Source organism: Hyaena hyaena, unplaced genomic scaffold, assembly GCF_003009895.1.
Source record: "Hyaena hyaena isolate Hyena2069 unplaced genomic scaffold, ASM300989v1 scaffold_39, whole genome shotgun sequence".
Classification (NCBI taxonomy): domain Eukaryota; kingdom Metazoa; phylum Chordata; class Mammalia; order Carnivora; family Hyaenidae; genus Hyaena; species Hyaena hyaena.
Window position 1 is genome coordinate 1066536 of NW_024080671.1, and position 26194 is coordinate 1092729.

Here is a 26194-nt window from a genome sequence, read left to right on the forward strand (position 1 = left end):
TATTGAAAGATATATACGAATTTAGAAATTTACATGTTTAAAACCAAAAGACAACCAACCAATGTTAATGAGGAAGATATATTGTACTATTTACTGTAAATCAATTTCCACCAAATATTAGGTTGGCTTTCTTATATCTCTAGAGGATTACATGAAATGCCACCCCTTATATCCATAGTCCTATGAAAAAGCTACTTCCATTGGCGCCTGGGTGGCTCAGTCGGTTAAGTGTCTGACTTCAACTCAGATCACGATCTCACGGTTCATGAGTTGGAGCCCTATGTCGGGCTTCGTGTTGACAGCTCAGAGCCTGAAGCCTGTTTTGGATTCTGTGTCTCCCTCTCTCTCTGTCCCTCCCTTGCTTGCACTCTGTCTCTCTCACTAAAACATAAATAAACATTTAAAAACATTTTTTTAAAAGTTGCTCCCAGAATACATTACCTTAAACAATATCCAATACCCCATTTTTGCTTCAGAAACAAAGATGACCCGGCACATTTCAACTTCCCATTAGACAGAAACACTTTCCTATCTGAGTAGGAAAAAAAGAAAGAATTATGTGAATTCCTTTTATGGGTATGGTCTCTGCTCTGGAGACCAAGACACTGAATGGATTTATCAGTATGAATGCAGTCTCAATACAACTGAGCTCTTGGCTATAGCACCACTTCTCATCCCCATTCTTACTTTGAAGTAGGAATCAGAAATTCACTGCATCCCTCACAGGTTATCCAATGACATAAATCATTACAAAGAAGCCCAATTCTTCAACTCTCCCTTCATCCACATACTTTACCATGTAGCTGTGCAGTGTTCTCTCACCATGAGCAAGGACACCTGCTCCACTCCTTGATACCTGCCTCCACCATGTGACTTATTTGGCCAATGGCATGTTAGCATACTTTGGCAAGTAGAGGCTTGATATGGGCTTATGCTTTGGGACTTGGTCTCTAGAACCTTAGTCCCTACCATGAGTATGCCTGGGGTATTCTGCAGGAAGATGAAATACACCTAAAGTGGAGCTGTCACCTAAGTCACCTTAGGTCAACTAACTGGCCTTGCTAATGGCCATTCAGCTACCAGACATAAGTAAGTGAACCCAGTCAAAGATGGGAAAATCTCACTAAGTGAGCCCACTCTAAATTGCCAACTCTCCAACTTATGCACTAAATAAATGCTTATTGGCATAAGATACTACGTTTGGGAATGGCTTGTTTTATAGCTTTATTGAGGCAGGAAGTAACAGACATGGAGGTAAAGTATATTTTAAGGAAACTTAGAAGAGGATCATACTGCACATCAGACAGCAAAAATTTCTCTTCTTTTCACTGAGTCCATTTCTGACTTAATTTTTTTCAGATTCATCTTCCATACCCCTTCCTGGCTTACTGAAACCAGTCCTCCACTGCCACTATGTCCTAGGCAGAACATTCTCCAATCCTACATCTTCACACTCCACACCTTGGTTAGCGATCCAAGGATCTTCCCAAGAAGGCCACAAAGGCTTGTAAATTTAAAAAGAATTTTTCCCAGCTACAAGTTTTTTCTACCCAATCACCAAAAACTATATGAAAGTTAATACTGGGGTTTCAAAACTTTTAAAATGTACTTGTGATTAATGTAGACAGGGAAGGAAGTTACAGACAAGAAGATGCATCAAGCACGGGTCTGAGAACTCATGGGAAGATCAGCATTCCTTTGAAGCAAAGTGCAGCTTTAGAATGTCGTCATGCTAATGGACTCTAAGCAAGATTCTCTTTAAAAAAAAAAAAAAGACTATGGACAATATCTCTCACGTTAAGTCCTTAAATAACCAGTTAGAAGAAAGAAACCAAGAATCACCGGCCAAGATGTCAGCCTCATCCATAACCTGGGTGCTGAAAAGGATCACACGGTTTGTTTTCCGCTCCTTCAGGAGATTCCAAACTCGGTGCTTTGAAAAAGGATCTAGTCCAGCAGTTGGTTCATCCAGTAGCAAAACCTACAGATGAGAAAGAGTATGAAAGTGCCTTCCAGATCCAAGCGAGGACCTTCGGAAAGTTGCATGGAAACCCATATGATTCCTAGATTCAAATACAGCCTTTCCACGCGATTCCTCAGAAGCTTGTATGGTCCCCAATTACAAATTTCCTCTCATACTTGGTAATCAGAATCTAGACTTTCATGATAGCTTGATATCCTTCAACACAAATTAATTTCAAAACATTTTTTTCCTCTCTTACCTGAGGATCCCCTAAAAGGGCAATCCCAAGTGTTAGTTTTCTCTTTTGTCCACCACTTAATTTTTTAGCAATAACGTCTTGAATGTTTTGTATGTCCAATTCCATTATAATTCTTTTTACCTATCAAAAAAAAAACACCTCTACGTAATACAAAATATTTTACTTTAATCAGTTTTCCTAATAATTAGGAGAAGTCTATTCTAAGAACTTCATCAACCAAGCTTTATTTATGAAAATAAAGTAATGGTTAAAAATATATAGTCAGGAGCAAAGTAAATTATTTTCAAAGCCATCAGTTCAAATATGTTCACCTACCTCTTGTTCTACCTCCTGGGAGTGAATCCCTTTTATTTTAGCAAATAGCCTAAGGTTTTCTCTCACAGTAAGAAAGTCAAATTGAATATTGAATTGTGGACAAAATCCCATGTTCATTCTAATTTCTTCCATGTTAGTTATTTCAGAGAGTCGAGTATTATAAATAGTGGCTGATCCTATAAATAGAAATTTTATTTTATGTTTTTAATGTTTATTTTGAGAGAGAGACAGAGTGAGAAAGGGGGAGAGGCAGACAGGGAAAAGAGACACAGAATCCGAAGCAGGCTCCAGGTTCTGAGCTGTGAGCACAGAGCCCGATACGGGTCTCGAACTCATGAACTGTGAGATCATGACTTGAGCCGAAGTCAAATGCTTCAAACTGACTGAGCCACCCAGGTGCCCCCAGAAATTTTAAAGTATTCAACACCAGGATATTAACTCTGCGAAGAGTGATAATATGGGATACTAGTTGAAGAAACCTCACATTTTATAATTAATACATTGAAAAATTCAGCTTATTCTTAACATAAATATCGGGGTCTATGGCAATGCCACGTATACATGGAATGACAAACAACAGCAGAGTGGAGACACAAGTTTTTTTGAGAATTTATATAAATATGAAATAAACATTTCCTATCCTAAATAACTCAACCGTGTAAAAAGCCTGCTTGATCAGTCGCTTATAAAATTATTTCCTTACCTTCCGTGGAAACAGACAGCCCACTAAGAATGTTCAACAGTGTCGATTTGCCAGCTCCATTATGTCCGAGTACTGCGGTGACTTGCCCTTCGTATATGTCGAGAAATATGCCTGTTTTAGAATAAATGGTGAAAATTAGCCTTTGGACTGTATTCAGATGGAATGGACCTTACAAAAGTCATAAACGTCAAAGATCTCTTAGCACTTCATTTCACTGGTATTCTGATATGTCCCCTATAAAAGGATATATTTAGTTGTGTCTATTTGTGAAGACAAATCCTTAATTTCTCTGGAGAAACTGGATCAAGACTGAGAAATAAATCTCTACCTTTCCCACTACCCAAATCTTTTGAATGTCAACGAATATATCAATTTGATGTTAAAGATTAATAGAGCAAAGGCTACCAGGAATAAAGCACAGTAAACACAGTATTTGCTTCCTAGGTGAAGGAAAGCAGTGTGATGGAGGACATTCTCACAGAGGCTCCGGAGAGCTGAGACAGACGGGCCAAATATGGAGGAAAGGGGTATTTATTTGATATTTGGAGAGAGGGAGGATGAATTGAGGAGAGGATCATTATGTTTCCCTGGCCACTGGTCCCTGTTCTGTTTTGTATCACAAAAGCCTCCAGAGGGGCTTGCTGGGACCCAGGACATGTCACAGACATTTTTTATATGAGAGCTTAGGACTTGATACTTTTTTTTCTTTAATATTTGAAAAATTATCTAACTCCATGAAAAAACCATAGAGTTCCATTAGCACACTAGAACTTTTCAGAGATTCTCTGAAGATTGACAACGGATGAAATTATATTGTCAGAGGACATAAAAACAAGGCAAACCACTGCCCAAAACAGTGATGAAAAGTTCTCTGAAAGTAAAAACAAGTGTCGTGATACTTCAAGCTCGGTTTGACAAATCCAAGTCACAGATTATAAACTAGCATAAGTACTGGGAATGCAAATTGGTGCAGATACTTGAAAACAGTGTGGAGGTTCTTCAAAAAATTAAAAATAGAACTACCCTACGACCCAGCAATTGCACTACTAGGTATTTATCCAAAGGATACAAAAATGCTGATTCAAAGGGGCACATGCATCCCCAATGTTTATAGCAGCATTATCAACAATAGCCAAATTATGGAAAGAGCCCAAATGTCCATTGACTGACAAATGGATAAAGAAGGACAAATATCATATGTTTGCACGTATAGGAGGATTAGGAGGAACTTAACTGAGAAACAAGAGGGAGAAGAAGGGGGAAGATGGTGGGGGAAAGGGAGAGAGGCAAACCATGAGAGACTCTTGAATGCTGACAAAAACTGAGGACTGATGGATGTTGGGGGGCGGGGAGGATGGGCATGGAGGAGGGCACTTGTGGGGATGAGCACTGGGTGTTATGTGGAAACTAATTTGACAATAAACTATTTGTAAAAAAATAAATAAATAAGTTCAAGAGCCAAAGGAAAAAAATTTTTTTTAAATTTAAGAAATAAAAAAAAAGAAGATGTGGTGTGTGAGTATGTATATATATACACATACACAATGGAGTATTACTCGGTGATCAAAAAGAATGAAATCTTGCCATTTGCAACAACGTGGACAGAACTAGAGTGTATTATGCTAAGCAAAATAAGTCCATCAGAGAAAGATAAATATATGATTTCATTCATATGTGGAATTTAAGAAACAAAACAGATGAACATGGGGAAGAGAAGCAAAAATAATGTTAAAACAGAAGGAGGCAAACCATAAGGGACTGTTAAATACAGAGAACAAACTGAGGGTTGCTGGAGGGAAGTGATGGGCATTAAGGAAAGCACTTGTTGGGATGAGCACTGGGTGTTATATGTAAGTGATGAATCACTAATTTCTACTCCTGACCTCATTACTACACTATATGTTAACTAACTTGGACCTAAATAAAATGAAAAACAAAAAAGAAAAAAACGAGCATTATCAGCACAATCCTATTTTTTTAAGATATTATATATATAAATATATTATCAAGGACTTGCCCTCATAGTAGAAATGTGGTGGGTTTTTTTTCTTCTTATCTATATCCATTCCCTGATTTTGCACTATGACTGTTCGTATTTTCAGGAAACAAAAAAAATTTGTTTTAATTTAAAAAAATCATCAAAACAATGAAGTTCTTCTCTTTACCTTGCAACGCTTCTACTTTTTGAGGCTTTCCATCGTATTCTTTTTTAACATTTCTGATTCTGAAAGAAGAGTAAGCAACTTTGAGGTGAGTATTCTAATGACAGAGATGATGTTAACTGCCAATACTGAAGTCTGCAACTGCGCCTGAACCTCACAGGGAAGGATGTTACCTCTGTCAGGGGGTCCGAGGAGGGCAGTGGTGAAAGCTCATCCCACCCAGACCTGCTCACACGCTTATCAAACTCCGGCATTTCATGTATTCCAGTTTGTTCTCAGTTTGCAAATGAAGACAAAGCCACCATTTGTTAGAAAGGAAGGAAAGACAAACAGGAGCAGGAGAGGAAGGGAGGAGTGAGGAGAGCCTTTCCCTCAGTCCTGCACCCTTCTCCAGCTATTACTTAATTGTTCTTCTCCTCCACGGGCAAATGTATCAAAATATAGTCTCTACTCTCTGTTTCCATTTCTTTATCTCACATTTACTCCCAACCTAAAGCGACGTAGCTTCTGACCTTACAACTCCACTGAAACTATCCTCAGGGGGGGCCGGGTAGCTCAGTCAGTTAAGCATCTGACTTCAGCTCAGGTCATGATCTCATGGTCAGGGAGTTTGAGCCCCATGTCGGGCTCTGTGCTGACAGCTCGGAGCCTGGAGCCTGCTTTGGATTCTGTGTCTCCCTCTCGCTCTGCCCCTCCCTAGCTCAGGCTCTGTCTCTCTCTGTCTCAAAAATAAACATTACAAAAAATAAACTATCCTCAGTGAAGACATCAGTAACATTCTACTGAATTCAATGGACACTTCCTAGTCACCGTTTAACAGATGCTGCATTAATGGGGTGCCTGCATGACTCAGTTGATTAAGCATCTGACTTCAGCTCAGGTCACGATCTCATGGTTCATTAGTTCAGGTCCCACGTGGGGCTCTGTGCTGACAGCGTGGAGCCTGCTTCGGATCCTCTGTCTCCCTCTTGCTACCCCTATTGTGCTCTAACATGCTCGCTCTCTCGATCTCTCTCTCTCAAAAATAAGATAAACAATAAAAAATAGATACTATATTAAGTTTTTGCTTGCTCTTTTCTTCTTCCAAGGCTTTATTTCCTTACCTTCTACCCTCTTGATTTCCATATCAGTCTCTTACTTTTCCGCTCCGCATACTTTATGGATTCCTTACACTGGATTCCACACTTGACCAACTATTTTTCTTATTCTCAAATCTCTGCTATACAATACTACCCATTCTCATTGCTTCAACTCTTACTTAGATTCTAATGATTCCCAGATTTGTGTCTTTTATGCCTTTCTTCAAAGTCTCAAAGGTACATATTCAGCTTTTTGCTGTATCTCTTCATCTCAAAACCACACAGGTATATTATTTTTCCCTCTAAACCAACCCCACTTCAGTTTTCTATTTCAGTTGGTGTTTTCAGCATCCACCCAGGAACGCCAACTAGATGCCTAAGAAACGTCCATGATTCTTTCCTTACCTCTTTCTCACCTCAACCTGTGGTCCACAAAATTATTATCATTTAACCATATGGCTTTATGAATTTAACTTTGTGAAATTATTTGAATTTGCCCCTTTATCACTTTTCTATGAACTTCCAGTGCAGATTTTTACCATCTCTCAACTCAACCTCTGAATTTGATGGTCAGTTATCCATCTACATCAGCCTTGCCCTTTTTCTCCAAAGCAGAGGACACACCACAGACTACATTTCTCAGAAATACTTTTCTGTATTAGACTTCGGAAAACTTGGGCAAGATTTGGAAAGCAGAAGTGAAGGCAGGCCATTTGTTCTCTGAAGGTCATGAGGGCAGAAACATGGGCAAATTCCAGATCTGTAGCAGCTTCTGAGACTTCTTGACAAACCCCACTTTGCTGCCACAGATTAATAAAACTGGTGGGAATTTGTCCAGAGAATCTCAACATTCGCAGTGGTTTACCAGCAAACTTATTGAGACCCACCATTTCTATACATCAGGATAAGGTCCTCAGCGGCTGTTCCTCTGACTTTCTGGCTACAACTTTCTTGACCCTTCCTCTTCTAACCTAACTACTTTTTTATGAATTCCTCATTCCCATGCCAAATCCCTTTACGTGGTATTTCCAGCAACTCACTTTTCCTGACCAAACCCAGACTGACAACCTCTGACATGTTTCCATCTCTCCAGCTGTGTTGCCTTTGAATCCAATCCATAAAGCTGTCGAACAAAGGTCTAGTTGTATAATTTGCCACCATAAAATTACTTGGTGATTTCTCACACTGTACAGGACAGCTTGTCCTTCTTAATTTGGCAAACAAAACCCTATGCGATCTGATTTGGCCCATACCTCTCAAGATTTGCTTCTCCCTCTTCTAGCCTGTGCTTTGAGCTCAGCAATGTCATTTTCTTATCATTCTTTATACACACACACATTGTTTCTTGCTGTGCTATGTTGCTCACACCATACTTCCTGTTTGGAAGGACCTGCACATGCCTCGCCACAATTTATGTGACCAAGACCTTTTCCTTCCATAAGGCTCACCTCAACAGTTATCTCCTTCTGACCTTTTCCACCACCCTTAGGCTGAGCTGAATGATCCTTCTCTACGCTTTGTTATTCTCTGCATTCATCTCTACCACCCTTTTTACTAATTATCTATACAAGCGCCTGCTTCCCCCGGGGCTCTGCCTGTCCCAATGTGAACAACCGTCATTAATCTTTGAATCCTAGATCTGGCAGAGGGTTTAATGGATGAGGAATAAACGAATGGCGTAACTAACTTGTCAGCAGAAATAGTCCGGCCCAGAATGATCAGAGGAGCTGGCTTGAAGCATGTTGGACTATCAAGTATAGAAGGAGGAGCTGTGAAGATAGACGACAGAGTGTGCGGGGTTTAGACAGGCTAGAGCTCTCTTAGGTTTCCCGGAGCACACTCAGTTCCTGTCAATGTGGATCTAAGACCATGGAACAGGATTGCTGGTGGCATCCACTTAAGAGCACTGAATGACCACACAACCATACCCATCTTCACTGCCCCCTGGATTAATGTGGGTCAGGGTTAGGGTTCTGAGTATTTACTGAACTGTGTTCCTGAAAGATGAGTTTTTGTCCTGACTAATGTAATTTAGTCCTAATGTACCTTGTTAATTTAAGTAAATTTTCTGGGGTCAACACAGTTACTGTAAGTTCATCACAAGGAACAAGATAAACTGAAATAGCTATATAAGGTTTTTTTTTCATTTATTTATTTCTGAGAGAGAGAGACAGTGTGAGCAGGGGAGGGTCAGAGAGAGAGGAAGACACAGACTGAAACAGGCTCCAGGCTCTGAGCTAGCTGTCAGCACAGAGCCTGATGTGGGGCTTGAACCCATGAACCGTGACATCATGACCTGAGCCGAAGTTGGATGCTTAACTGACTGGGCCACCCAGGCGCCCCAACTATATAAGTTTTCACACAGGTGCGAGGGCTTAAAAGACTACTAGCAATGGCAGAATTTGAGAAGTTCCAACTCCAGGAAATAGAGGGTTTTCTTTTTGATTTTGCCGTGTCAGGTTTAGTTTTATCCTTTCTCTGTCATCTCCCTCCTCATGTCCCCTCCTCCCAGATACCTTTGCCAATCACCGTTGACCTAAGTGTTTCAAAATAAGTGAACTGATGTAAGAATATCTGATTGAATTTCTTTTGGATATTCCTAATAGCAGTCATTGAATGCCTATTTTGGGCCAGGCACTATTCTCAAAGCTTTACACATGGTAGCTCATTTACTCTTCATAACAAACTTCCTACCAGTGTTATGCTCATTTTTAAGATACAGAAACGGAGGTATAGACAAGTAATTTAGCTGGGACCACACAGTCAATAAGCAGCAAAGCCAGGATTCAAACTGGGTGGTTTAAATCCATAGACCACATTGTAATCACTGTGCTCCATTTTCTCCTCAGAAAACTTCACATAAATGGAATGTAATTTAGGAGTATTTCTCAATGATCTCTTTTAATAAAGAAGCAAACACCTAGAAAAGCAAGCATTAAATTATGATGAAATTAAGAATCAGGAAGTCATTGTCTATACATCTTCCTGGGTTTCCCTGAAAACTTTTACTAATGCTTCCCTTTGCATTATTTATTTCTATGCCCTTTCAATCAACCACACCAATTTGGATAGAGATATAAAACTAGTATATATCCAACTCCTATTATGTAAGACTCATATTTAATTATCTCACTGATTCTTTAAATTCCTCAAGAAGCCATTATACTGTTGAATTACATTATGTATTTCTTAGAAATGAAGAAAATGAGGTTAAGAGATTTCACGCAGGTTAGCAAAAAGTTACAAAGCTACTAAATTATGAAGTAATCTTTGACTTCGAAGCCATCATCCATACATTCTCTAAAGGCAGATAATCTAAATTGGAAATGTGTATTACGTGCGTTATACATGCGCATACCTACTTATCAAAATGTGCGTCTATTAGAAGACAATGTGGAGAGGAGATTATAAATAGTAGGGATAGAAAGTAAAAGATAAAGAACAAGAAAATAAATAGAGCTACTGAATTGTGGTGCTGAAAATATCAACAGCAAAATTTCATATTAATTTATATATTTAGAGAAAGAGAGAGAGCAGGAGAGGGGCAGAGAGAGAGGGAGGGAGAACCCAATGCGGGGATTGATCTTACCACAGTGAGATCATGACCGGAGCTAAAATCAAGAGTCAGATGCTCAACCAACTGAGCCACCCAGGAGCCCTAATATTTACTTTTAAAATGATGAATGAAAGAAGTTTAGAATGATGGCAAAAATACCTGAAAGAATGGAACTTTCAAAAGCACATCACCTTTAACATTTGACCCGTGGTTGGTCTTGCTGTACCCTAGTTTACTAAAATCTTATCTCAGTGTATATAATTTGTTAGTTACCTTATGGCTTCTTTTCCATGGAATTCCGGAGGCACTGGTTCAAAAGAGTCATCAGGGTGATGCTCGGGATTGATTTCATCCTCAAAGACTTCGTGATGAGTGTTTTGACGGTGGGACCAAAATGAAGACTTTAGGAAAAACAATGGTGAATGCGGGCAGCCACCTTCATCTGATCAATCAAGGTGAATATTATTATATACTGAATCAATTCTCTATATCAGTAAAGAATGACATCTGTCCTAGTGAAACTTGATGCCAATTTTTTCTATACACTAATGATTTAGCTTTTCCAGATTTTTAAAAAAATTTTCTAACATTTATTCATTTTTGAGAGACAGAGAGAGGCAGAGAGCCAAGAAGAGGAGGGGTAGAGAGAGAAGGTGACCCACAATCTCAGGCAGGCTCCAGGTTTCACCCTGTCAGCATAGAGCTTGATGCAGGCCTCAAACCCATGATCTGTGAGATCATGACCTGAGTCGAAGTTGGATGCTTAACTAACTGAGCGACCCAGGCGCCCCTAAAGTATTACAAGGATTTTAAAGTTAAGATGGTGTTTTGGCCTTTGATGAATTCTCAGCTCAGGTTCGTAAAAATAAAAATGCTTGTCCAAGAAGACAAAGTGGTAGCTGTTGGAAATCATATGAAACATCAAGGACTTTCTCATTCTCGGGATCTCCAGACATTTGGCTGCTTAAAAAGAGCAGTTGTGTAAACTGATTCCTGATATAGTATATGAAGAAATATTACTCTGGTGACATGGAAGAATGAACATTGAAAATAATAAGTGTATCAGTCACTATAAATTAAAAGTCAATCTTTCCAAAGTCTGGAGAATAAAACAAAACAGAAAAAATGGTTAGTAAGAACAGAGAGGTAGACAAAAGGCTGGATAATTGCTGGCAGATAGGAAAGGGGTAAAAGGGAAGAAAAATAAAATTAGGGATAAGAAGTGGACAGACGGGAAATATTAAAAACCCATGAGAAAAATGAAAGAAATACAAATCCAACTGTTTCTATCATGTCTTCATTTATTTTATTTTACGTAAAAAATTTTTTTCAACCAGATAGAAGATCCTTGAAGTTTTTAATGGCCTCATTAAATTATACAAGGATTTTCATCAAGGCAGTTCATATCATTCCACAGCAAAATGGGCTGTACATATAATAAAAATTGCTTGACATTTAAATGAACTTACAGTTTAATGGTAAGAAAGGAGAATAGGGTAATAATAGGAACGTCAATTCTGGATCTAAAGACCCAAAGTAAATAAAATGAGATGGCACTTTAATGACATCTCCACAAAATGGGAATGTATTAGTGACAGGAGGAGGAAGTGGAATCGATTTTTCAGGCGCTACAAGATAAACAACAGAGAATAATGTCACATGATAAGCTATTACTGGAGGCTAATATAAGGGAATAAACTACCACCCAAAAGAAAAGTTAAGGAGAGTAGATACAACACACGACTTCTAGAAGTAGGAAAACAGACAATGTTGGAGACATACAGAAAAATATATGAGAAAGATAGTTCTAGAAACTGAACATCTTCAAAAAGAGAAATGAAAAGAATCATGTGTTGTGGTTCTAGAGAGATAATGTGGGAAAGCAGAAATGCTCAAGAGTGAAAATATGTAGAAACATCTAGAGCAGAACAAGCCAGAAATGGAAATTATACTGTGAGAAAGCAAAGAAAATGTTTTCAAAAGGGGGGGGAGACTAAAACTGAGAAAGACGTTCATGTTATTTGTAGAAATTATGGCATTAAAAAAATATGTCAGAAGTCATGTGAATTTTGTTCACTCCTGTTTTGCTGTCCTAATTAAGTGGCATTTTGTCCACTGCCCCATGAGCCAAGACCAGAGGCAATAGTCACCCTCGTCTCCTCCCTTTCTCACTTCCTCCAGCTCATATAGAATTAACTACCACATCAGATTGTTTCTCCCTCCTAAGTATCTCTTGAGTCTGTCCTCCTCTGTAAATTACACTGCTCTCCAGTTTGGTCCCCGTCTCCCTCTAACACAGATTATTAAGATGTCCACCTGCTTTGAGCCCATCCCCCCCACAGCCGCCAGAGCAAGCTTCCTAAAACTTTCCCTCATCAGGGAAAGATCCTACAGAAATTAGATCAATCTCTCTCTGTTTCCTGCACCAGAGGTTCTAAGGCTCTTGGATTTCTTGGGCAAATAATATTTTTTATTTTTTTAAATATTTTTATTTATTTATAGGAGAGAGAGAGACAGCTTGAGCAGGGGAGGGTCAGATTGAGATGGAGTCACAGACTGAAACAGGCTCCAGGCTCTGAGCTGGCAGTCAACACAGAGCCCAATGCGGGGCTCGAACCCATGACCGTGAGATCATGACCTAAGCGAAAGTCGGACGCTTAACCGACTAAGCCACCCAGGCGCCCGAAATAATATTTTTTAAAATAAACATATTGCATCCATTAAGAACAGTTGAAAACCTCCTATCTTGCTAGGATCGTCATGGCAAAAGAGAAAAAAAAAATATCTTCACTGTAAAAATATAGATATTTAAAGGCTATAATCTCACATGGAAGACGATTTCCAAATGAAGAATTAAGGGCTAAAAATAAGTTTCACATATTTTCTCATCTCAACAAAAACAAGACGAAACTTTGTTGGGCCTGACCACCGATACCAGAGCTGCTCGGGAGGACTGAATCCCAAATTCTGTGTGGGACCCATCGAGGTAGCCTGAACAGACATCTGCAGAGGGACTTCATCAGAGGGTAACCTCGGCATCTTTGGGATCTTTACATACGATACTGTGCTGTGTGTGCCTATGCACAGACATGTGTATTTGGAAAAAAAGAATCTCCCCTTCTAATTTCTTGTTAGCTGGTTATTAATTCCTACCCTAAAACCACATCTCACAGCCAAACTATGCACTAGCTCTATCTAACAATTTTTAATTTCCCCTACACTACAGCTGTCTCCCATTGCTGGGCACATATGCTGTTCCTTTAGGCTGCAAAAAAAATTTTTTGCACTCTTGTCCACCAGGTAAACTTTCTTATCCTATAAATGCAACTGAAGTGGCTTCCTCCAATCTTTTCCTGACCCGCCAACCTTAGGACTTTCCCTTTCACAGAGCCTTGTGCTATCATCTCCTTTCACACTTCCTACGTTACACTTAGTTCCTAATTTATAGAAGTGTTTCCAGTGCTACCTATGGAAGACTGCTGACCCACATAAACTTTAATACAAAGCTATATGTTAAACGGATATACAGATGAAATCTGCTATCTAGTTAGTTTCAATTTCATGGGAAACTTTGGCTTAGAAAAAGACTTATAAATGTAAAAACATTTAAATATAACCTACTCTCAAAATGTGGATTTGAGAGATGTTTGTAAAACTTTGGATTAAAGAATACATAGAGTACCCAAATAAAGGGAAGTGAGACTGAATCAAATTTATGGGAGAAAAAAAGGGGGAAGAGAAGGTAAGATAGAGGAAGAGGCTGAGGAGAAGCAGAAGGAGGGGGAAGGGAGAAGCAGAAGAAGAAAAAGAGGAAATAGATTTTTTATTTGAAGCTGAGTGAAAAAAGGAAGACATTCTTGTATTCCTTCAGCTTATATTTATTGAAGACTTCTTAGGCATCAGGTGGCCTCTAGGTGAAAAAACACATTGTTTATCCTGAAGAAAGTTAAAATAGTTAAAATAGGAAGACAGACATATGCATTGATTTATTTCACCAGAAACTTATTGAGTACCTAATATGTGATAAAAACTACTCTAGATGCTTGGAGCTATCAGTGTAATAATAAGCAAGCATCTTTTCCTCAGGGGGATGTACATTCTAGAGACAAAAGACAGGAAATAAACAATAAATATAATGAGTATTAAAATCTTTGTAAAAAAAAACGCACAAAAAACAACAAAACAAAACAAAACAAAAACCCAAAGGGGAGTGTTTATTCAATTTCAAAGTTTTAATCCGAATTCTGCTAACTCTGATTTTGGGCCAGTCATATAACCTCTCCAGACCACTGTTTCGGCATCTCTAAGATGTGAGGCCTCCACCAAATGCTGGACTAAATACCGACTGCTAAAATTTTATGGTTATATTAATACACAGGAAGGGGAAAAGTTAATTCTATTTTCCTGGACATAAATATTACTTATTGTGCCTTCCCATGGTGGAGGATGGAGGGCTAGGGAAGCTCCTGAAAACAAAAGTAAGCTAATTATGAATGTGTAGAGAACTGAATAACAAAAAAGTAGATATTTACCTATTAAAATACAAATTAAATTCTATGGAAATATTAGAGAAAACAGTATTTTTTAAAGTTTTTACAGAGAGAGAGAGGGAGAATCTCAAGCGGGCGCCACTGACAGCACAGAGCCCTAGGCAGGGCTTGAACCCACGAACCATAAGATCCTGACCTGAACCGAAACCAAGAGTCAGACGCTTAACCAGATGAGCCACCCAGGCCCCCCAAAGTATTTTAAATGTAGGAAAAAAAACACAAAAATTGAGGGCAAATAAGTAACATGGCACAGAGCTGTGACAGGGGCTAATCAACTTCAGAGCATTAGCAACTACGTCTCCCTATATTCACAAGGCAGGGTTCAATTTTATCTACTAGGCTCCTGGGCTTGGCAGGCTAAAAACGAATTGACTTGATAAACAATGGGTAAAAGAGAAAATAAGGAATTCCAAAAGGAAAAAGAGATGATGAGAAAATGGAGAAGAGTTTAGCTGGAGACACTGTGAAGAAGTTCAGCAAAAAGGAATTGTTAAGTCCACTGCCATGCATGTGAACGACAGAGACCGCACATACCAGAAGAGCAGATCTGGGGGGGCAAAGGTCCATTGTGCAGGTTTGAGAGGACAGCAAATTTTTCCAATTACTCTTTATATGCTACTTTTTGTTCAAAGAAGAAATCTCATTTAATTTTAAGAACTTGTTTATTCACAAGAAACATTTTGCCAAATAATTTCAAAGGCAATTTGCTGAATGCGTAAGAAGCACAGTATTTCAAAATGATAGATGATGAAATTTTAAAATGAAATTATATTAATGGCACAAATGAAAGACATAGGGCATAAAATCCTAAAATAATAGTGTAATAGAGAGAGAGAATATGAAACAAATAAAAGTCTAGAAGGAAACTATAAGTGTCTTAAAAATAGAATACCTGGACTAGAAACCAGGTAAAGAAAGACATCAAAATAATAGGGTTTAAAAAGGACAGAACTATCCATATGCTGACACATGAGAAGGAATTATGTATGAGTACAGTTCGTGGATTTCAGGTGGGCAGAAGGGAATATTAGTTCCTGGGATTATATATTTATGCTATGTAGGAATTTAGTATTAATTTAAAAGTCATTTGTAGAGGGGCGCCTGGGTGGCTTAGTCGGTTAAGCGTCCGACTTTTGCTTAGGTCACGATCTCGCGGTTCGTGGGTTCGAGCCCCGCGTCGGGCTCTGTGCTGACTGCCAGCTCAGAGCCTGGAGCCTGTTTCAGTCTGTGACTCCCTCTCTCTCTCACCCTCCCCTGCTCACGCTGTCTCTCTCTCTCTCTCTCTCTCCTAGAAATAAATAAAACATTAAAAAAAATTTAAAAAAAAAGTCATTTGTAGAGTTTATTTTACTAACTTTTATAACACTATTAAAAAGCATTCTTGTTATGCTGATCATAAAAGATGAGAAAAAGAGGGGCACTCGGGTGGTTGAGTTGGTTAAGTGTCTGACTTCAGTTCAGGTCATGATCTCGCAGTCAGAGTTCAAGCCCCGCTTCTGGCTTTGTGCTGACAGCTAAGAGCCTGCAGCCTGCTTCGGATTCTGTGTTTCCCTGTCTCTCTGTCCTTCCCTTGCTCCTCCTCTCTCTCTCTCAAAAATAAAGAAATGTTAAAAATATCATAAGATGAAAGAAAAGAGGTCATCCATTAACTTTAGTTAACTGTGTTTTTCCTTCATATTCTTGAGATGCACAAGAACAAGTTTAGTAGAGCCAAATATTAGCAAGAGCTATTTAATGAACTATCTTAACGTCCATGAGTTCGATTCAACCACTAATAAGCATCATCATATTCAATAGCTGTTATAGTTATTTTCTTTTCTCTCCCACTTACACACACACACACCCTACCTTTATAAAAAATAAAACTCAAACAAAATACAAGTTATTTTTAACCAAAATGTTTTAACCAAGAAATTCTAGTCAGCCTGTTAAGTAGTGGGATAAAAATGAGGAGATTCTATTATTCTGAAACTTTTTCCTTTCCTCTGCCATCAGAAACGTTTCTTAAATTACAAGTAGACAAACATTAAGACATTGCCTTACAAGAAGTATAACTGCTTTAAATTCAACTTGAACCACAATATTACTTACCAGGCAAAACTCGCTCAAAATATAACATTAATATCAGATAGAGAAGAGTGTCGAGTGCTAAAATGAGGAAAGTAACCATCATTATGTGTGACTCTCCAGATGGATCAGGAAAAGTAACATCAATCAGGTAATAATCCATGTGTGTAATCTGACATTAAAAAGAATAAAATAACAGGTAGATGAGCCTATAAAAGCTAAAGTTTTTTTCTAATTAACTGGTGCTGCCTAGACAAATATAATTCATATCTTAATAGCCCTTTTTTCAAAAATGCACAGTGACATTGTCTGCAGAGTTTCTTTTTACAAATAAAATTGTCCCAAGAGTCGGCAATGCTGTAGAAGAAATAAAACAACTAAAGAATAGAAATTTAACGGACTAATTGATTATCACTGAAGTTTTAAAGAAGATTTAGAGAAGTGGACAAGGAACCAAAAATAACATATTCTAGGAAGAAAAACTCAGAGCGGGCAGTGAAATTAGAAGACATTTAAAGGAAATATAAAAATGCTAAGGATAAGATACTGTAGGAACATGAAAGGATCAAATAAGTATCGAAGACTCCAGGTGGCTAATTTTAAAGATAATAAAAACAATAGCTCACAGTCCCACAGCAGGTGTCAGGGACTGTTCTAGCATTATGCATGTACAATAACACAATCAGCCCTCACATTTACCCCCAATGAGGTGACTTCTACTGACATCCCCATTCTGCAGATGAAGAAAGGAAGGCTACGGTCATCAAGGTTACCCAGCTGGTATGTGGGCAGAGCTGAGATGGATTCATGCGGTCTGCCCCCATTTATTACTCATAACCTTCACAATTTTACTGCCTCTTTAAAATGGGAACACAAATCAGTAAAACTGAGTGCTTGGACAGTGGGCTATTATTTTTCTACTTTAAATTTTCTGGGATTTTACAAATGATCCATGTGCTTTGTTTATTACTTTGATGAGAATTCACAACAGAACACAGCAGAACTTCTTAAAATAGAGGGTGATTGATCACTAAGTTTCATGAAGCACCAAACTCTTCAACAATTTTGAAAATCTAATAAATAAAAGCATAAAATCATTGTGTTCTTTACCTGAGCCATTCCAGTAGTGAAGGCAAAGGGGCTAAAAAGACCTAAGATCCATCCCAAAGATGAAGGAAGTTGTCTGTATAATATAGTGAATCCCAGACATCCCCAAAATATAGTGAAGAAAAATCCAACCAAACCAGTAAGAACAGGTTTCTTTATCAGCACACTCAGGAGGAAAGCCAATGCTATCTGAAGGAAGAAAGAAGAGTTCCAATTGGTATATATTTTTTCCTTTGAGAATCACTTTGAGCAGTATTAATCAATTTCTCTCATTGTCACAAACTTTTCTCAAAATATATAGAAAATACGACATCAAATTAGTGACTATGCCATACCAATATCCTGAAGAAACATCATTTGTTCATATATCTGAGATGTGGAGCAGAGATATGTTTTGTCAACTCACCAAAGACAGGCCATATAGGACAAAAAGCGTGAATATCACCATGAAGCCAACGATCACTACGGCTTTGGTCAATATTATGATCAGAGCTATAGAAATGGACAGGATAAATACGAAGCCAGCATACATGAATCCCCAGGAGAGCCTACGGTAGAAACAAGTTAATTTAGAATATCACAAACATGTAAATGTCAGAAGAGGCAATATAATATGCACAACGGTTGTGAGGACAAGTTCGGAGAGCAAACACACCAAGGTCAAATTTACTCTAAAACTGGAGTTGTGCACTTTCTAGTCATGTGATTGTGGGCGAGTGACTTTTCCTTTCTCACCCTCATCTATGAAATGGAATGAACAGTCACTGTCTCATATGGTTGGTTTGAGGGTTAAATAAGTTTGTTAGAGGGTTCATAACTGTGCACGAACCCTTTAGTTTTGCTGTTATTATAATTACTTCCCAACTGTTGAACGAATTTAAACGTAATACAACAACATATAATCTGATTCTTGCAGCCAAGTGACTAAAGAAATATGAAATGGAAATACATTAATCTCCTGTTTAAACTTCCTGATACTAACCTCCTTTTGGTATAAAATTTTCTTGATGTTTAATTGAAATCTCTCAGATTTAAGTAAAGCTCATTTTTTATTCATTTTTTATCCTCTTATGACTTTTGATATTAACCAGTATGCGTGTTGTTTTTATCAATGAGAATACTGCAGTGCACCTAGGAAGCACAAAACTAAAATAAAGCAAGAGGTCACGTGGGCATTAGTGTCATATAGTGGTGATGCTATATCACAATGGCCAAAGCATGGTTGTTTGTGAAAATTTGTGGAAACAGATGGAAAGATATGTTTAAACATGAAAATGGCTCTCGCTTTTAAAAACTGACCTTTCATGAAAATACTAATAAACTGCCAAATACCTTCTATATTTACATAGGGCTTTCAGCGCAAGTGTGGCACTTTGTACAAATAATACATTTTAAATCCTTTTATATAATCTTGTGTAGTACATAAGCTAAATTGTTATTACTAGCACAGGTGAATAGCATTTCCATGCATACAAAAGGCAAGCTTAAATGATTATAGCTTTTTATCCAAAGGATACAGGAGTTCTGATCCATAGGGGCACATGGACCCCAATGTTTACAGCAGCACTTTCAACAATAGCCAAATTATGGAAAGAGTCCAAATGTCCAACAACACATGAATGGATAAAGAAGATGTGGTTTATATATACACTGGAATACTACTTGGCCAAGAGAAAGAATGAAATCCTGCCATTTGCAACCACATGGATGGAACTGGAGGGTTTTTATACTGAGTGAAATAAGTCAGTCAGAGGAAGACAGATATACGTTTTCACTCATATGTGGAACTTGAAAAACTTAACAGAAGACCATGGGGGAAGGAAAGGGGGAAAATAGTTTCAAACAGAGGGAGGCAAACCATAAGAGACTCTTAAATGCAGAGAACCAAACTCAGGGTTGATGGGAGATGAGGGGGAGAGGGGAAAATAGGTGACGGGCACTGAGGAAGACATCTGTTAGGATGAGCACTGGGTGTTGTGTATAAGCAATGAATCATGGGAATCTACCCCCAACACCAAGAGCACATGGTATACACTGAAAGTTAGCTAACTTGACAATAACTTATATTTAAAAAATATCCAAAACATATAAGGAACATGACTTAATATTAAATAAAATCTGAGGAAAAAAATGATTATAGCTTTCGTGGTAAGGAAGTTCCTCAAAAAACTACAAATAGAACTACCAAATGATCTACCTATTCTAGTCCTGGGTATTATCTGAAGGAAATTAAAACCCGAACTCAAAAAGAGATCTGCACCCCCATGTTTACTGCAGCATTAATTACAATAGCCAAGATTTGGAAGCAACCTAAGTGTCCATCAATGGATGAAAGGACAAAACAATGTGATGATAGATATCTATACAGACATACAGATATACACACAACAGAATATTATTCCGTGACAGAAAAGAAGGAAACCTCGTCATTTGTGACAGCATAGATGGATCTTGAGGGCATTATGCTAAGTAAAATAAGTCAGACAGAGAAAGACAAATACCACATAATTTCACTTATATGTAGAATCTAAAAGAAAAATACACATATCCATAACAAAAAACAAACTCATAGATACAGAGAACAGATTGGTGGTTGCCAGAGGTGGGGGAGGGAGCAGGCAAAATGGGTGAAGGTGACCAAAAAGGATGGACAAGTTATAAAGTAAGTCATGGGAATACTCTGGTTTCTCTTTAGATCGAATAAATCTTTTGCCTTTTACTAAAGTAAGTCGTGGGAATGTAATATGCAGCATAGTGACTATATTATTATTAACTATAGTTAATAACATGGTCTGATCTATTTGAAAGTTGCTAAGAGAGTGGATCCTTAAAGTTCTCATCTGGAGAAAAAGTGTAAATCTGTGTGGTTGATAGAGGCTAACTAGACATACCATGATGATCGTTTCACAATATATACAAATACTGAATCATTATGTTTTGCACGGGAAAACTAATATATTATAGATCAATTATATCTCAATAAACAGTATCATAGTTTTCCTCTCTCATGCTCTCATTACTTACTATGAAAGTTTAAAAATCTTTTACAAACTAAATACCTAACAATCTTATTCAATTAATTTTTGAAGATCGGGTAAACCTTCCTACAGGAAAACATCCACTCCTAATAATTAAGAGTATTTTTCTTGAAAGCGCTGGTCATAGACTGAGGTGAAGAGAATATGAAACATGAAGATTAGTTAAGAAGAAATGAGAAACAATGGACTATATTAAATATTTTTATTTATTTCTAGGGGAGAGAGAGAGAGAGACAGCGTGAGCAGGGGAGGGTCAGAGAGAGAGGGAGATACAGACTGAAATAGGCTCCAGGCTCCGAGCTGGCAGTCAGCTCAGAGCCCGATGCGGGGCTCGAACCCACGAACCGCGAGATCATGATCTAAGTGAAAGTCGGACGCTTAACCGACTAAGTCACCCAGGCGCCCCTTATGTTCAATGAATTAATAAGCGTATTAGATGTATGTAAATTCCAATATATGTATAAAAACATGAACCAACTCAAATACACTTATTTTCTATAATACATGCTTTTGTCATTAATAAATCATTACTTGGAATACAAAACGGTATATCCACTCTGGAAACCACTTTGGCAGTTTCTTATGAAACTAAACCACATGAGGGTTCCCTGGGTGGCTCAGTTGGTTAAGCATCCGACTTCAGCTCAGGTCAGATCTCATGGTTCATGGGTTCGAGCCCCACATCAGGCTCTGTGCTGACAGCTCAGAGCCTGGAGCCTGTTTCAGATTCTGTGTCTTCCTCTCTCTCTCTGCCCCTCCCCCACTCATGCTCTGTCTCTCTCTGTCTCAAAAATAAATAAACTATTAAAAAAATTTTTTTTTAAAAACCTGAACCGCATGAAACCCAGAAATCATACCACTGGGCATTTACCTGAGGAAAATGAAAACTTATGTTCATATAAATACTTGGACATCAATGTTCAGAGCAGCTTTATTTGTAATACTCCCAAACCGGAAACAACTCTTCTCTCTTTCAAAGTTTGAACAGCTAAACAGAGATATTGCTACTATGGAATAGTCCTCAGCAATAAAAAGGAGCAAACCATTGACAAATACAAACTTGGATGAAGTGCCAGGAAACTGTACTTAGTGGGGGGAAGAAGCCCCTAAAGGTGATGAACCATGATTCCACTTACGTAGCATTCTTGAAATGTCAAAATTATAGAAATGGTAAACAGATTAGTGGTTAGCAGGGGTTAGGGATGGGGATAAGGAAGAGAGTTGAATGTGGCTATAACAATGGAACAATTGAGCTGTTCTGTATCTTATCTATATCAATGTCCATAATGAAATTGTGATATGATAGTTTTACAAGATGCTATCATTGGGGGAAACTAGGTAAAGGGTACATGCATTCTGTTTCTTCAAATTCAGTAGCGGGGCACCTGGGTGGCTCAGTTGGTTAAGCGTCTGACTCCATTTCAGGTTGTGATCTCACAGTTTTTGCGTTCAAGCTCCACGTAAGGCTCTGTGCTGACAGCTCAGAGCCTGGAGCCTGCTTCAGATTCTGTGTCTCCCTCTCTCTCTTCCCCTCCCCAACTAGTACTGTGTGTGTCTCTCTGAAAAATAATGAACACACAGTTTTTTAAAACTCAATATGAATCGGGACAGTCAGTTGAACGTCTGACTCTTGATTTCTGCTCAGGTCATTATCCCAGGGTTGTGGGATTGAGTCTCCTGTGGGACTCCGAGCTGAATGTGGAGACTGCTTAGGATTCTTTCTCTCTCTGCCCCTCTCCCCTGCTCTCTCTCTCCAATAAAACTTTTAAAAACTGAGTATGAATCCACCCAAAATGAAAATGTTTAACTAGAAACATTGTAGTTACTGGTAGAACTAAGACTACACGATGTTTTAAAAGGAGAAAGTGTGGTTTGTACTCTGTCAGTATAGACACATGAATTATAAACAATTGGGGGCATTGGGAGAGCATGTGGGAAAACAGTACTTTGTTGTCAGTTATTATACTGAAGTAGTACTATTAGTATTGTTAACCCATTATATGTATATTTCTGGATAAAACAAATGAATAATTATGGATATTCTAATTCTCACCTTCTCTGTATGTCTGCACGCATAGGAAAGGAGCCACAGCAGTAATACGGGAGAGGTTAAATGTTCTCCAGCACTATATCTGAATTGTAAGTATCAGTATGAATTCATAAGACATTTATCCTTCATGGTGTGTGCATCATTCTATATATAAAATGTACAATATATACCATTATTCCAACTCTTCTGTTGAAAAAGGCTAGAAACAATGACCAATCCAATAAATACCCCCCCAAAAATTTCTAGTATGCAATGTTCTTGAAATACTTTTTCCAACTAAAATAAATTTGCCACATAAAATAGCAAGGAATTTATTTAAAAAAAAAAAAACCCACTTGGAATCTTGCCAAAAGGATCCAAAACTAACCTTTGACTCCCTTTGGTCAAAGATGGGACAATCTGGGTTTCAATAAGACTATAATTACAGTGGCTTGAACCCAATAAGACATGTTTAGATCTATGAGTTTTTAATGGTATTGAAAAAAAATCAGTCATCTTTGAAAAATGTTAGGGAAACAGATAATTATTATCTAATAAAGGAAAAACTCAAGCAGAAAATTCTGTTTTCAATCGTTTGCTTTATCTCTTTACTTTCCTGTTCCACCCTCTTAAAAAAATTAACCCCAGTGGAGCTAATCATAATTTATGTGTATTTAAACCAAATTCTCTTAATTGTTGAAATAACTATGGTTTGTAGAACTGAAATTACTAAAATTTCACATAACAGATATGGATGGTTATAAAGAGAGTAATATAAATAATTCTTCTGATCTATTCACAATGTTTTAGAAAAGAAATTACTCTCGGGATCCTTTGAAAATTCAGCATGGAGCAGAGCACTTGTTGGGATGAGCACTGGGTGTTATATGTAAACCAACTTGATGATAAACTATTTAAGGAAAAAAAAAGAAAATTCTGCATATGGTGTTTGAAAATTCTACATTCTTGAACCTTATTTGGCTTAGGTAGATTATAGCAACATTTGTGTATAATCAGGGAGAAAGTGGAAGAGGGTAAAATATACAAGAGGGTCACGACTTTATAAGAAATGTATCAGTTTTACTTCAATAACTGGGATGCTTGTATCTGGTAATGGTATCCTCTTGGAAGTTAGATTGTCAAAGCCATACTTTTTTATGCATAATATTGCATTTTAAAAATCTCTTTTCCTTGTCTTTGATAAAAAAGACAGTGTAGAGCATATTTACAAACATTCTCCCCAATAGCATGCAATATTAGCCAATTTTTAAAAATTTCTAGCCAAAGTAAACCCTTGTAACCTGGACAGTTCTATATCAGGAAAACTTTATGCTGTGTTTTTTCTCAATTTGAGGCACTCGGAAAGCTGGATCCACATGTAATGTTTCTTTCAAAAACACTAAAGACAATATGGTATGCATTTCTGTTGGCACATTTCACTAACAGCTTTTTCTATCAAGGGAAAAATATCACCTTGACGTGACTTATGTAGCACAATGGCTAAAAGAAGAGGGTCTTCTTAGGTACAAATCTTACCTTTTCTGTGCCTTGGTTTTCATATTTGTGAACAAGGATCATAGCACTATGAACTGTGAGTGTCCTTGGAATACATTAAGTTCAATGTTTGCTGCTATTACTGTTAGCATTGTATGCTGTCGCAAAGTGTATGGGAAAAGGGTCAATAGATAAATGGGGAGAGAGAGAGATTCATATTACTATGCGCCTTGTGCCTTACAAGCACCAACACTGTCTGTGCTAGGTACTTAATTATTTTTTTAATGTGTATTCATTTTTTTGAGAAAGAGCATACAGGCAGGGGAGGGCCAGAGAGAGAGAGTGGGACAGAGGATCCGAAGCAGGTTCGGTGCTGACTGCACAGATCTTGACACAGGGCTCAAACTCCCTAACTGGGAAATCACGGCCTGAGCCAAAGTTGGACACTCAACCAACTCAACCAACTGAGCCACCCAGGTGCCCCTTTTACAATTTTTTTAAATGTTTATTTATCTTGAGGAGAGAGAGAGAGAGAGAGAGACAGAGCACAAGTTGGGGAGGGATAGAGAGAGAGGAAGACAAAGAATATGAAGCAGCTCCAGGCTCTGAGCTGTCAGCACAGAGCCCGTACAGGGCTTGAACCCACAAGCTGTAAGATCATGACCTGAGCCAAAGACAGACACTTAACTGACTGAGCCACCCAGGTGTTCCTATGCTAAGTAGTTTAAATATATTGTCTCATCTAATCCTTAGTCCCACCCAAGGAGTATCTTTACTGACCGCCCATATGAATTGGTTTTAATAACATTGTGGTAAATGAGATTACTGTCCAAATTTTTCTCTTCCTCCGTCCCTGTTTCACTTCCATGAAGGGACATAATTACCCATATCACTGGTCTTGGACTTGGCTATTTGGCCTGTTTTGGCTTTGTGGTGGGCAGAACACACTTCTTTGCCTCTTGACTTTGGATTTGTCCACATGACCTGCTTTGACAGATGGGATCTTATCAAATATGACACGAGCAGGGGCTTGAAATGTGCTGTGCAGTGAGACTTGCTCTCTTGCACTTCCGTGACTCGAGGAGAACGATATGTCACCACGCTGCTGACCCACAGAGGTTGAGAGACACGTGGGCAGATGTGGATGCGACCTAAACTGGGGTCCAGGCCCAGCCACGCCCAGACTAGATCTGCCAGCCTCCAGCCATGCCACAGCCAAATGCGAAGGAAGGAATGATTGTCATTTGAGCTTCCTGGGTTTTGGGGTGTTTAATTTAAAGAAAATTTTTTTAACATTTATTTATTTTTGAGAAAGACAGAGAGAGAGAGTATCACCAGGGGGAGGGCAGAGAGAGAGGAAGACACAGAATCTGAAGCAGGCTCCAGGCTCTGAACTGTCAGCAAAGAGCCCGATGTGGGGCTCGAATGCATAAACTGAGAGATCATGACCTGATTGAAGTCGCTGCTTAACCAGTTGAACCACCTAGGCGCCCCTGGTTTTCAGTTTATTTATTTACTTTGAGAGAGAGTGGAAGAGTATGCATGCATAGGCAGGGAAGGGCAGACAGAGAGGGAGAGAGAATCCCGGGCAGACTCTGCACTTATGGAGTCTGAGGTGGGGCTTGAAACAACAAAACCCAAGATCACGACCAAAGCCGAAGCTGGACACTTACATGACTGAGCCACCCAAGCACCCTGTAGGGTGTTTTTTTATGTAGCATTTTTCTGGCTCTAGCTAACTGATACAAGCACATATTTCCTATTCTTCAACTCCAGGAAACATAAGCACAGTCCTTATTTTCTACTGTTAGCATCTTAAAATGTAACAGGGGTAAGCAAATTACTCAATTGAATGCACGCAAGAAAAACTGC

At 38.4% G+C, this 26194-nt stretch overlaps 1 protein-coding gene across 1 annotated transcript in view; it reads right to left on the minus strand.

Annotated features, from left to right (window-relative positions):
* ABCA10 (ATP binding cassette subfamily A member 10) overlaps positions 1-26194 on the minus strand; it is a 65846-nt gene that overhangs the window by 33909 nt on the left and 5743 nt on the right. The window contains exons 5-14 of the mRNA XM_039229795.1: positions 18168-18309; positions 17765-17950; positions 16679-16826; positions 10311-10479; positions 5406-5464; positions 3241-3351; positions 2538-2713; positions 2223-2342; positions 1843-1981; positions 442-532 (exon numbers count right to left, since the gene is read on the minus strand). Of these exons, the coding sequence (XP_039085726.1) occupies positions 442-532; positions 1843-1981; positions 2223-2342; positions 2538-2713; positions 3241-3351; positions 5406-5464; positions 10311-10479; positions 16679-16826; positions 17765-17950; positions 18168-18309 (1341 nt within the window). The remainder of the gene's footprint in view (positions 1-441; positions 533-1842; positions 1982-2222; positions 2343-2537; positions 2714-3240; positions 3352-5405; positions 5465-10310; positions 10480-16678; positions 16827-17764; positions 17951-18167; positions 18310-26194) is intronic.